The sequence below is a fragment of the Rhincodon typus genome, chromosome 6, assembly GCF_021869965.1.
Source record: "Rhincodon typus isolate 14 chromosome 6, sRhiTyp1.1, whole genome shotgun sequence".
NCBI lineage: Eukaryota > Metazoa > Chordata > Chondrichthyes > Orectolobiformes > Rhincodontidae > Rhincodon > Rhincodon typus.
Window position 1 is genome coordinate 96,600,921 of NC_063337.1, and position 13,573 is coordinate 96,614,493.

The window sequence follows — 13,573 nt, forward strand, 5'->3', positions numbered from 1 at the left end:
GACCCGAAACGTCAGCTTTCCTGCTCCTCTGATGCTGCTTGGCCTGCTGTGTTCATCCAGCTCTATGCCTTGTTATCTCAGATTCTCCAGCATCGGCAGTTCCTACTATCCCTGAACCATTTTAAAACAGGTTATGGTAGTAACAAAGAATGAAAAAGTAAGTATTAAAATGCTGATGTAGGGGTAAGTGGATGCGAAATGAATTTTAAACTTAATGCGGCGACAGGTGTATTAGTCCTCTCAGACACTGTAAAATAGCAGCATCAAGAAACACTGTAGCCACACACCATTTGAATTCATAGACTGTGATACATTCAGTTAAAAGTAACAGCCCGGTTGACTGCATGAGTGCACGATGTAGAAAGACCAATCTTCTAGTCTTTATACATGATTCAAAATCAAGAATGGTCCTTATTGAGCAGAAAAGCACAGGGCAATCTGTGATGTATTTTCAAGGTTGATGAAGTTGGCAGCGAGGAGAAAGGAGATGACTCAGAACAGAAATCCTAAAGTTCTTCATTGGAAAGGCTAAAGCTAGCACATAAAGCTAGATATCCTTAAAGTTGGGAGCAGATGCATACCAGTTCGCCTACTCACACCTAAAAAAAGTTCTGCTCCTATTTAAAAAAGTAAAACATGAGATTGAGGCAGTATTTCAACAAGCAGCGGTTTCATTAGTGACCAAATTACGAAGAGATTTTCCACATTGCGTCAATTCCACAACCAAACAGCTCATTCAGAATTTGTGTCCATCTGGACAGTAAGAGAGGGAGAAATTCACCCTATGGTATTTGTTGTGAAGTTGGGCAAAGTAATTGTAGATTGGGAGGCAGGAAGTTAGAAGTTGGTGTTTGTAAAATGCTGGGGGGGAAAGCATTGCATGGTCCCTTTAAAAGATGATGTGGTTTTTCTGTGCTTAGAGACTGGATGTCTGTGAGCAGCAGCTTGAAAGTTTGCAAGTACACAGAGAGTAGCTGAATTGTATCGAGAAGTCATACAGTTAGCAGGCTAAGCAGCAGTTTTAACCAAGACAACAGGCTTTTGAATTTAGCCAATCAATTTGAACCAGGCACTTAGATACCAAAAACCTGTTAAATTTAAGTCTGATGGTTTTGACAACATAAGAACAATCCTTTTGTAAGAAATATTGGTATGTCATCAAGGGTATAAAAAGGAGGGGGCAGTTGGACAAAGATTCCAGAGCTAGTTGCCATCTGCCAGAGTTACGGCCCTCAGCTCTTAAGAGAGAATTACTGGATCTCACAGCCTCCTCTATGTCTTAGAGAAAGCACCATGTAAATAACAACAGTATCAATGGCACAACTAGCTAATATTCCTGACAGGAGAATCGACAGAGAAGAAATTCCTGACAAAGAGTTGACAGAGAAGGCACAGAATCTGGCTGTAATTTTGAGAGACTAAATTCTACGTTTTTATATAAGTAGGACTCATATTTATTGGAACAGCATATGATTATAATCTTGCTTTATTTGGGAATCGTTAGTAGTTAGAAGGGATTTATTCAGTTTCTTAATTGTTTAGTTAATTTGTTCACTGTTAGAGTTAGATAAATAAATTGTTACTTGTTGATTTTAAAGTGAGTGTGAGGGATTTATTTTGTTTAACCACTAAGAGTTGCAGGAAGGCAGGTTACACCACTTTTCACACTCCTTTTACAGATTATAGGGTGAGGTGCTCCCCTTTGGGTGTTTCAGTTTTAGTTCTCAGAGGGGGGTCAATCTCTGCTTCATAACAGTATCCAGGGATCAAAGTTTAGCAAAGCAAGTGAACAGCATAACTTTAACCAAAAATGATGTTTAAAGTGGTTTCTGATTGTTACCATTATGTAAAGAATCTAAACTTCTCATCCCATTCAGCATACTATTTGGACTGAGCTCTCACAGCTGACTACCATGTTCTTCAGACATATTGTTCATGTATCAGGCATTACACCAGAGCCGAAGAAGAAAAGGACTATCCAGGAGTTTGCATTATGCAGAAATTCACAAAATGGGAGAGGTTCAAGCAAATGGTTAACTATGTGGTCAATTATTTATCATATTTTTCACAAATAAACAAACGATTTTTTGTGTCAGGTCCTCAGACATGTTGTTGGAATAAAAATCAGCCAAAGCCCCTTGAAAGAAATAAAGGAAAAGCTTACATCCTCTATTCCACCACAGCATGATCCTAAACTGCCAGCCTTCATAGATAAACATCAATTGGACTAGGGCCTGTGTTATTTCAAATTTTAAAAGGTCTGGAAAAGAACATCAATTTACCCACATTTTCAAGAGAAACTGATCAAAGATGCACTGTGGTTGAAAAAGAAGTGCTAGCAGCAACATGGGCGTGCTAGCAGCAACACGGGCATGCAAACGACAATTCTATCATGTCCTAGGGTTGCAAGGTGAAACAGAAACATACCACAAATCATTAGCAATGTTGTTGAACACCAAAGCAATTGCAAGAAGTGACACACTGGATAAAAACATTCAAATTAAGATTAATGAGATATAATGCAACAACAGAAAGTATCACCTGCACCAGAGGAAGGAAGACAAGAACTTCATTGAAGAATTAGAGAAATAGAAAAACTAATAACAGGAGTAGACCATCCTACCCTTTGACCCTGCTCTGCCATTCAGTACAATCATGGCTGATCCTCTAATGCCATATTCCTGCTTTCTCCCATGCTTTAATGCCTTCAAAATCTCAAAAATTGTCACTTTTCTTTCTTGAATATATTCGGTGACTTGGTCTCCATAGTCATCTGTGGTACAGAATTCAACAGGTTTTGTATCCTTTCAGTTTTCCACATCTCAGTCCTAAGTGGCCTACACTGTATCCTGAGACTGTGTCCTTTGGTTCAAGATCTTCCCTGTATCTAATCTGTCCAGCCTGTTAGAATTTTATACATTTCAATCAGATCCCCTCTCATCCTTCCAAACTTTGATGAATACAGGCCCGGTCAAACCAATTTCTCCTCATTGGACAGTTCATTGGACCACCAGTATCAACCTAGTGAACATCCACTGCACTCCCTCTGTAGCAAGTCTACCCTTTCTTATTTATGGAGACGAAATATGCACAAATATTCCAGTTGGCGAGGCCTTCACATCCTTGCCTGTAGAGCAAGTCCCTTTTAAAAAGGAGTTTGTATTTTCATGTACATTTGGTTCGAAAAGGACAAATTAGCTTCAAAAGACACAAATTTGCTCGCAGTCTTGTTGTGATGCTACTGCAATATTTGATTCTAGTTCTCCTTCATCATGTAAATGATTTTGAAACATGATAAATAAAAGAATCAGTCAAACTAAAGAACTTTTGCTGTTGGTATATTCTTCAAGAGATTTAGTGCCTGAAACAATAATATTTCGGATGAGGTCAGACATAGGCTGACTAAACCATAATTAATGCCCACTTGCAGCTTTCTTGAAATAAACAACAACATTGTATTCCTCTTCCTTTTATTACATTTGGATCAGTGGATCAGTGCACTAGTTTTGAGTGATTCTGAACCTGGACACCTAATCTCTTCCCTTCTCCAAATTTCTAGTTGTTAGTCATTAATAATTATTCTAATTTGTTTCTTTTTGCTTTCATCATAATCGATCCCGAGCTAAATCCACTTGCCACAGTTTAGCCCTCTTAATTTATTTCAGTTCAATTGTAACTTCCTGCTCCCATCCACACAATTTACCATGCTATCTAACCTCTTACACCCTTTTGAATAAAGTGGGAATTGCAAAGACTAAACAATGTGAAATTAAATTGTGATAATGACAGTTTAAACACAAACACATTAAAAATTATCATTATAAACTATTCTAAATTGGTTCATAATGAGGGGCACACTTGACTTCATTTATTGTTGTAACAGTCAATGAATATCTTCAATGTGAAAGAAAACATTTGATTCTTGATATAATTTGTAATATTTATCTAAAAAACATCGAGAATGTATGTTTAATAGTATTGTGACAAACATCCATTTTCTAACAGGACCGCATACGAATCTATGCACCAGTTCCTATAGATAAACAAAATCCGATTAGAGTTCTGTCCCTCTTCAGCAATATGACTAAAGGTGAGAACTGATTCATCCTACCTGACAGCATAAGACATTTTTACTTTCAACCTTTCCCTGTTAATAAATGTGCAGAGGTATAAAGCACATGAACTGATCTTGTAATCTCCATGACAGCTCTTTTTCCAATTGTCTGACCTTTCAAACAAAGTTCTGTGCTAACAACGTAGAACACTGGATTTATCAGATATGCAGAAAAATGGTCACTTTAAATTAAATGGCATAAGCATTCCAATCCTGGAAACTCCTCAATGCAAAGATTACCCCCCGGCTGGAAGTCACTCCCTGCCCTAACGACCATGCACCCTCCCCATTTTCCCTCCGTCAGCCCCCAAAACCTGCCTGATTTTTCCAGACAATGTAAAATATGATTCCACAATCTAATTCTCTCACCACAGAGTGGCATTCACAGATAATGCTTTCAAGAAAAGGTTACTGGATAAAAAGAGCACCAACTGCCTGACCCCAGTTTGTTGAGATGTTTAGTGTGATGGTAATCTTCACTTCTGATTTTTTTGTTAGTGAGCAAGCACAGCATTTTAGGATGATGTGACAACACTCGCTTATTTCTCTGATCTTACAATAGGCTGGAGTTTGGGCTGTTAGTACAACCATCCCCTACCAGGCAGGTTCCAGAGAAAGGGCTGGGCTGGTTGGGACATACCATTCATCAGAATTACTTGTATTGCTGCTTGAGAGTGTGCTGGACGTAGGTTCATTTGACCAATTCAAAGGAGAATAAGAATGTTATTTCAAAACAAAAATGTGTAGGGTTACAGGAAGAAGGAGGAGTCTGGCACTAAGTGAAATGATCATTTGAAGAGTCAATGCAGCTAACACAATGGGCTGAATTGCCTCTTTATGCATTGCACTAATTCTGTTAATCTGTCATTCTGTGAGTGATGTCTTTATTTGTCCCTAACACTGAGTATCCATACATCATGGTGGCTCAGTGGTTAGCAGTCCTGCCTCACAGCACCAGGGACCAGGTTCAATTCCAGCCTCAGGTGACTATCTGTGTGGAGTTTGCACATTCTCCTTGTGTCTGCGTGGGTTTCCTCCCAGAATCCAAAGATGTACAGGTTAGGTGGATTGGCCATGCTAAATTGCCCATAGTGTCCGGCAATGTGTAAGTTAGGTGGACTAGCCATGGGAAATGCAGGTTTACAGGGATAGGGTGGGGGTGTGGGTCTGGGTGGGATGTTCCTTGGAGAGTTGGTGTGGACTTGTTGGGCCAAAAGACATGTTTCCATACTGTGCAGATTCTATTGTAGGAACTGTTCCTGGCTGAAGTGAGATTCACTCTCCTTTCAAAGGAAAGTTTGTTTTTGTGGCAATGGATTTTAGAATCATCAATCATGTTTGAGAATATAGCAGCTTCAAATTAGATTTTAACAAATTGCTCAGCTCTCCAGCTCTCCAGTCCCACTGCCTCAGTTGTATTAAGGAAGTGTGTACATCGGTCCAAAATATGTTTAATTTCTGTGTTCTGTATCCTGGACAAGATTACAAGGGCTCCTGCCCTGATCTGTCCCCCAGAAAATGAGTGGATAATTTCCAGGCTTTGCTTCCAATGAGTAACACTTTCCACTGGGAACACCACATTTTGGAGAGAATATAGCTCCTGAATATAACCACATATGCCACAAGCAGAGCTTTGAGGAAATTGAAACAAAACACAAAAATCAAATGAAGAAAAATAAAGAACGAAAAATAAAGAACAAAAAATACAATTAAATTTATGTTGACTCAGTTATCATCTCTTGTTTTCCTCAGCTTCATTGTCTATGAGCAGTAAATTCTCTGATTTCCATATTCCCAGCATGTAGCCAGTTTTCAAGAGGACGTGAAGGATCAGTGTTGCGTGCTACATCCCAGGCTCCTGCATGTGTGGCTGCACTTTGAGAATACAAAATGAGTGAACCTGTCTGTAAATATGTAGCGCCATGTGTTTCATAATATTTGCTTACTGTGTTGATTCAGATTTACAGGACATTGGAATTTTGGACAGAGTTCATAATGCTAATCAAGAAATGTTAACGTTTTTGAAGGATTTGGACAATGTTACTCGACAAAATGTAAGAACAATAAATTTAATCTTAGAAATGGGTTTTGGTGTACCCTTGACATCTTTGTAAATTAACTTTGCACTGTATATGTGTTTACATGTGTTCTGACTTTGTCACAACAGATAGAGCAAAAGGGACCATTTGACTTTGTGATTGGTGTCTGCCAGGAGGACACTTCAGTTCATCATTGTTCAGGTAAGAGCTATTAACAGTTGTTTACCTGTGAAAACAATATTGTAACACAAGTCCAAATCATCATCAGCAAGATTGACAAATCTGCTTATTTCTACCCTCTAATTGTGGCTGCTCACACTTCTGGTATTCCTTTCTTTATCTTCCTATTCTTTCATGGTTTCATTTTACAAATTTCCTCCCTTCAGTCCACAGGCATGATCTTGAGCTTCCAGTGTTCTGGCATTTTAATTTTCCAATTTGTCCTTAGCCTTCTGCAATGTACCAAATAAGCCCAGCATAAACTTAGAGATCAGTGTCTCTTATTTCAATGAGGGTACAGTATAGCCTTCCAGCTTAATAATGTTTTCAACAATTTCAGATCATGATCTCTGCTCCCTGATTATTTCCTATTTTGCTGTATGTTTTTTGCCGTACTCCTGTTCTTCCCCTTGTTATTGATCTTGAATAGAATTATGCTCATCATTCTGCCTTTTACACTTCAAGATGTACTTTTTGTTCTTGTTCAATACCACTGTATTTAATTCTGCAGCTCTCTATAATTCTGCAGCACAGACTGCTTTGTCACTTGGCTCTTCTCTGCTTCACAACATTCAAGGCTATGGGGTCTAGTCTGGGAAAATGGGACTAGTGTAGTCATTGTATACTTTTGGTAGTACAGCCTTGATGGGCTGAATGTCCTCTTCTGTACTGTACAACCTATGATTCTTCCTATGACAGACATGATTACATGATTCTAACCTATTGTATTTCAAACCCTTCAGGATTCTGATTACCATTAACCTGAAATGTTAACTATTTCTTCTTTCATAGATGCTATTAAATATTTCCAGATGTTATGTTTCTAATTTAAGAAAACGCCCTACTTCTTTTTCCCTGTATTAGGCAGGATCATTTTTCAGTATTACCGTATACTTCAATATGCTAGGCCCAAAGAAACAGATGAACGACCATTCTTTTGGATATTTGTGGATCCAGAGATTCTGACCCAAAAGGACATTAAAGATGCCTCACGCTTTCTGGAGGTATTGTGGACTTTCCAACATTGATATCATGAGTGAAACTTGATCAATGTTTGTTCATGCTGAAACCTCAGTCCCACTGGTACTTTTAGGAAGAATTATTGTTCATAAGTCTCAACACAATACCGAGAAAAAAAGGGAAGTATGTTAGCGTAAGGGGGAAAATTATCCTAAATAGCATTGGAGTAATTAAAGGCCCAAAGCATCTCTTGCAAATCTCCTGGATTTTCCTATAGATTTTCTCCTCTCTCTCTCTCACGATTAAGAAGCATATTGAATACCCTGGTAGTGTCAGAATACCATTGTTACCTCTCAACTCTAAAATAAGAAAGTAAGAAAAAGGACTGAGAGTATATTATACGATATGCTGAGCCATTCAGTGCAAGATCGTGACTGATCTTCTGCATCAACTGCATTTTAATGTAATTTTCCCCCTTCATAATTGCATGAGAAACCAAATATCTATCTAAAAACCTGTCTGTCTCAGGCTTAACTTTATAAAGCATGCACAGTCCTCTGGGATAGAAAATTCAAAAGATTCACAACTCACAAGAAGAATGCAGAATATTTTCCACATCTCATTCCTAAATGATTATCCTGAGTGTCTGGCCCTATGTTCTAGATTCTGAAGACAAGGGAAGTAGCCACTGTCTACCCCGTCAAGCCCTTCACAAACTTGTGTGTCGTTGAGTTCATCTCTTATTCTTCTAAATTCCAAAATGTGCAACACCGACTTATTGAGCCTGTCATCACATGCAAACCCTCACATTCCAAAGACCAGTCAGATAAGCCTTTACTATACTACCTCCAAACAAGTGTATCCTTCCTTAGGTGTGATGCTGAATATTGTGTACACTAGTTCAGGTGTCGTTCCACCAAAGCATGGGACAATGACAGTATAACATTTGCATTCCAATCTTCTTTCAATAAAGGCTAGCGTGCTATTTCACTTCCTGTTGGCTTGCTGGACCTGTTTGCTACCGTTCTATGTTCCTTGTACAAGTACACCCAAGTTCTTCCGAGCATCAGTTGAGGTGGGATTGAGCTGATCATGGAAGAGATTTCTGTTGCCATGGTCCCGTTTGTCCATTGCATCTAAATTGGTTTGTCCCAGCTCCCATAGTGCTCTTTTGGATACTACACTTGTCCCCTCACTCTATCAGTAATCTAAATGTAGGCATGGTAAAGTAATTCCAAGTCTTTATCACACTATATACATTAGTATATATACAGTCCTGGTTAGAGCATGTCCCTTCAGATAGTTACAGAGATAATAGGAACTGCCGATGCTGGAGAATCTGAGATAACAAGGTGTGGAGCTGGATGAACACAGCAGGCCAAGCAGCATCAGAGGAGCAGGAAAGCTGACGTTTCGGGTCGAGACCCTTCTTCAGAAATGGTGGGGGGGAAGGGGATTCTGAAATAAATAGGGAGAGAGGGGGAGGCTGATAGAAGATGGAAAGAGGAGAAGATAGGTGGAGAGGAGACAGACAGGTCAAAGAGGCGGGCTTGGAGCCAGTAAAGGTGAATGTAGGTCGGGAGTTAGCGAGGGGATAGGTCATTCCAGGGAGGACGGACAGATCAAGGAGGTGGGATGAGGTTAGTGGGTAGGAGATGGGGGTGGGGCTTGAGGTGGGAGGAATGGTTAGGGAGGTGGGGACGAGCTGGGCTGGTTTTGGGATGCGGTAGGGGGAGGGGAGATTTTGAAGCTTGTGAAGTCCACGTTGATACCCTTGGGCTGCAGGGTTCCAAAGCGAAATATGAGATGCTGTTCCAAGTCGCAAACCATTTCAACTCCCCTTCCCACTCCTTGGACGACATGTCCATCCTGGGCCTCCTGCATTGCCACAATGATGCCACCCGAAAGCTGCAGGAACAGCATCTCATATTTCGCTTGGGAACCCTGCAGTCCAAGGGTATCAATGTGGACTTCACAAGCTTCAAAATTTCCCTGCCCCTGATCGCATCCCAAAACCAGCCCAGCTCGTTCCCGCCTCCCTAACCATTCCTCCCACCTCAAGCCCCAACCCCATCTCCTGCCCACTAACCTCATCCCACCTCCTTGACCTGTCCGTCCTCCCTGGACCGACCTATCCTCTCCCTAACTCCCCACCTACATTCACCTTTACTGGCTCTAACCCCGCCTCTTTGACATGTCTGTCTCCTCTCCACCTATCTTCTCCTTTATCCATCTTCTATCCGCCTCCCCCTCTCTCCCTATTTATTTCAGAATCCCCTTCCCCTCCCCCATTTCTGAAGAAAGGTCTCGACCCGAGATGTCAGCTTTCCTGCTCCTCTGATGCTGCTTGGCCTGCTGTGTTCATCCAGCTCTACACCTTGTTATCCCTTCAGATAGTGTTCTTTTTTCCTCAGTCTGCAGTTTAGAATGTTCTGCTTATGTGATGCCTACATCAAAAGTCATATCATGGTCTGATTTGCTTTAACTCTTCACGCAACATCTCCCTTCCAAAGTTTTGCCTCAAACAGAATTCTTATTTACATTCATGCCATCTCCCCTCCCAACCCCCTCACCAAAATCTTATTTCACATGTTGAGTATCTCTAATGGTTTCATCACTGTTCCTATTTTTGTTCTTAGTATTACTGGCCTAAGATGTTGGTCTATTCTCAGTTGTGGGACTCTAGAATCACAATTCGATGAAGAGAGTATCATATCTTCTCAACCACAATAGTATCAATACAACTTGCTGCTCATGTTTCTGAAAGTATCACAGCTTGTCTACTCCTTCTGAAAACTCCAAATGTTGTTCAGACAAGATATTATTGCAGCTGTTCCATTTCTTTGAGAACTTCACAGTTTGTCAGACTCTTATCCATATTAGCTGCTCTGTTAGTAGAGGGTTTTATACCACTTCAATTAATTTCCTTTTTTGCCACTGTACATGCAATTTTATATGGTGGCGATCTTTTGCTGTAATGTTTTGTGTGAGCTGCTGCTTTGGTAAAGGGATATAGGTTTTTAATTTTTGACCAATTAAGAATTCTGCTGGTGAAAGACCAATCATCAACGGTATTGATTTGGAATACAGATAATGCAATCCAAATGTTGGCACTTTTTCAAACAGATCCCATTTTGGGCTCATTGATTGATAAATATGGTAGGACATTCCCCACTTGATTGACCATACCAAGGAATCTTTGTATGTTCCCAATATTTTCGAGTTGTGTGAATGTATAAATCATTGTGGATTTCTGGGGGTTGATCACCTGTTGACCAAGAATCTTACCCACTTTTGGCTCCTTCCATCAGCACATGTTGCTAGGACTTATACATTGATACTCAATCTGTTTGGCTGCATTATGTAACCACCCTCTTCCCCCACCATCAAGTCCTGAAGTAAGGCTTGAAACTAGCTTTTGGTTCAGAGGCAGGAATGCTACATCTGCATCACAAGTCATCCTTGATGAAACACAAAGTAAGAAAATGTATTCTTCATATTACAGTTACTACAATCCCAGAGAGCAAGGTTAGTGAAACAGAAGCAATTTCATGAGTAAGAGACCTGCATTCTAACTGTTCTAACTCATGGGGAAGAATTCATAATGAAAGACAATAGACAACTCTGTGTCATGATGAGAAAAACTTAATTTCCGATCTTTCATGTTATTTATCAGAGTGGAAAGAATGTTAAATTATTTAGCATAGCTTAGAAAAGAGAATGATCCTGCAGTGATCTTCAAAATTGTAAACTGAACTAGATGATTATTAAGTTAATGACAACAAATGGAAATGTAATCAGTTCTCCCAATGCTAAAATCATCCATCAAACTGCAGTGAACCAGAGGAAATGTTAAAGAGCTTTAACATTGTCAAAGCAAGTCCAGATTCTTTATCTAATATGCTTACTGTGGCAACATATAGGGTGGCACAGTAGCTCAGTGGTTAGCACTGCTGCCTCACAACATCAGGGACCTGGGTTTGATTCCAGACTCCCGGGCGACTGTCTGTGTGGATTTTGCACATTCTTCCAGTGTCTGTGTGGGTTTTCTCCCACAACCTAAAGATGTGCAGGTTAGGTGGATTGTCCATGCTAACTTACCCATTGTGTCCAGGCATGTGCAGGAGAGGTGGCTAAGCTGTGGGGAAATGCAGGGTTACAGGGATAGGTTCGGGGGGTGGCGGTGTTGGCGTGAGGGGCTGTGAGGTTTGGTGTGGACTTGATGGCCTGCTTCCACACTGTAGAGATTCTATGTTATGACTGTAAAAGTGTCTTGGTCCTTTTCTGCAGTGTGATCCTGTAATTATTCATGATTCTTGTGAGTCAGCAGTTCGGCTGTGGAGTAATATACCCTCACTCAAAAGGTAAGATGCTAATGAATTGACTAGAGCATTAAGATAGCTAGGAGTTGGGTATAATGATTTAGAGTTTGTGTTCACGCGAAGAGAGAAACTACACTTTGCATGGTATTTTAGCAAGTTAATCAAAAGTAACAGCTTGTTTTGGTGCAGTGCTTTTAATGTAACAAAGCATCTCAATGCTCTTCAGAGAAGTATAATGATAATATGGGAACTGAGCAAAACAAAAGTTAAAGACATTAGAAGGGTGGCCAAGAATCTGTTAAAAATTATGAATAGTAAAGTGAGTCTTACAAGAAGATAGAGCTGTGGAAGAGTTCAGGAAGGGAGTTGCAGTTTATATAGTTTAAGACATGATGATGGGCAAAGGTAGGGATATACTAGATGCCTTTGCAGAACTCATAGTAGAGTGTTTGGGAATGGAGGCATTGTATAACTGGTAGAAGTTACAGTCATGGTGGTGAAAGCCAATTAAGAGATTTGAACATAAGGATAAGGATTTAGGGTTTTTGAGGACTATGGTGAAAAGCACAGTAGTGGGGTGAGTTAGAAATCTGTTTCAAAGAGCCAACATAAGAAAGCCATAACATCACTGTGCACATGGAAATTGACCTCATGACTTAATTTGATAACTACGTTACCACCCTGCCACTGAAACCTCTGCCCCAGGGGATCAGATAGTTGGCATAGAAATGAGTGAGATGGAGGGAGTGCTGTGCCCATCAGTTTCATGCCTTCACAGGTATTTTACCAGTGATGAGGTAAGTAGGCTGGTAATCAGGTTGAATAGCTAATTAATAATGATTTAAGAGCCTCTTTTTATTCCTATTGACATTTTACCAGCAATGGATGGGCATCTCCCCACCTGGATAAGCCTCCCGATAGGCCAGGGCTGGGCAAGGATAATTTCTGATTTGGCAGCTCATGACCCATGGATGCTATATTGCATCCCGTCATGCCAAGTGCAGCTTCCTGGCTGGATGTTTGCTCTGCCCATGCGATTGAACCCCCCACCCCTGATCCACACTGGGATCTGCCCGATTGGCCTCAGTGATCCACAACCCCAGTCTGGATCCCTTCCATGTTTGCTGGTCCAGGGCTTGCTGTAGCCCCACTGTTTGCCACCATGCAGTGGTGACATTTCTAAGACAGAAGAGCTGCCAGCTTTTGGAGGTGAGCCATCTAGCCTGAGAGGAGCAGAAACTATGACTGCAGGCAGCTACTTACAGAGTCATAGAGTCATGCAGCATGGAAATAGACCCTTTGGTCCAACCAGTCCATGCCGAACAAAATCCCAAACTAAACTAGTCCCACCTAACTGCTCCAAACATTTCTTATTCATATATAAATCCAAACTTCTTTTAAATGTTGTAATTGTACCTGCATCCACCACATCATCAAGAAATTCATTCCACACGCAAACCACCCTCTGTGTAAAAAATTTGGCTGTTACGTCTTTTTGAAATCTTTCTCTTCTCCTCTTAAAAATGTATCCCCTCGTCTTGAAATTTCCCATCTTAGGGAAAAGATAACTGCCATCAACTCTATCTGTACTTCTCATTATAGTATACACTTGTATCAGGACGCCTCTCAACTTCCTGTGTTTCCAGGACTCCAGGAAGTGGGCTTGATCCTGACAATCCAGCTGGAAGACAGGGCCACAATCTGCATATTGATTGAATCAGAGATAGTAGGAACTGCAGATGCTGGAGAATCCGAGACAACAAGGTGCAGGGCTGGATGAACACAGCAGGCCAAGCAGCATCATAGGAGCAGAGAGGCTGACGTTTCGGGCCTAGACCCTTCATCAGAAAAGGGGGAGGGGAAGGGGGTTTTGAAATAAATAGGGAGAGAGTGGGAGGCGGATAGAAGAGGGATAGAGG

At 40.7% G+C, this 13,573-nt stretch overlaps 1 protein-coding gene across 1 annotated transcript in view; it reads left to right on the forward strand.

The window, feature by feature from the left end:
- The window catches only part of LOC109930718 (DNA (cytosine-5)-methyltransferase 3-like), a 46,877-nt gene that overhangs the window by 16,301 nt on the left and 17,003 nt on the right, over positions 1 to 13,573 (forward strand). The window contains exons 7-11 of the mRNA XM_048598422.1: positions 4,006 to 4,090; positions 6,074 to 6,168; positions 6,282 to 6,354; positions 7,237 to 7,376; positions 11,623 to 11,696. Of these exons, the coding sequence (XP_048454379.1) occupies positions 4,006 to 4,090; positions 6,074 to 6,168; positions 6,282 to 6,354; positions 7,237 to 7,376; positions 11,623 to 11,696 (467 nt within the window). The remainder of the gene's footprint in view (positions 1 to 4,005; positions 4,091 to 6,073; positions 6,169 to 6,281; positions 6,355 to 7,236; positions 7,377 to 11,622; positions 11,697 to 13,573) is intronic.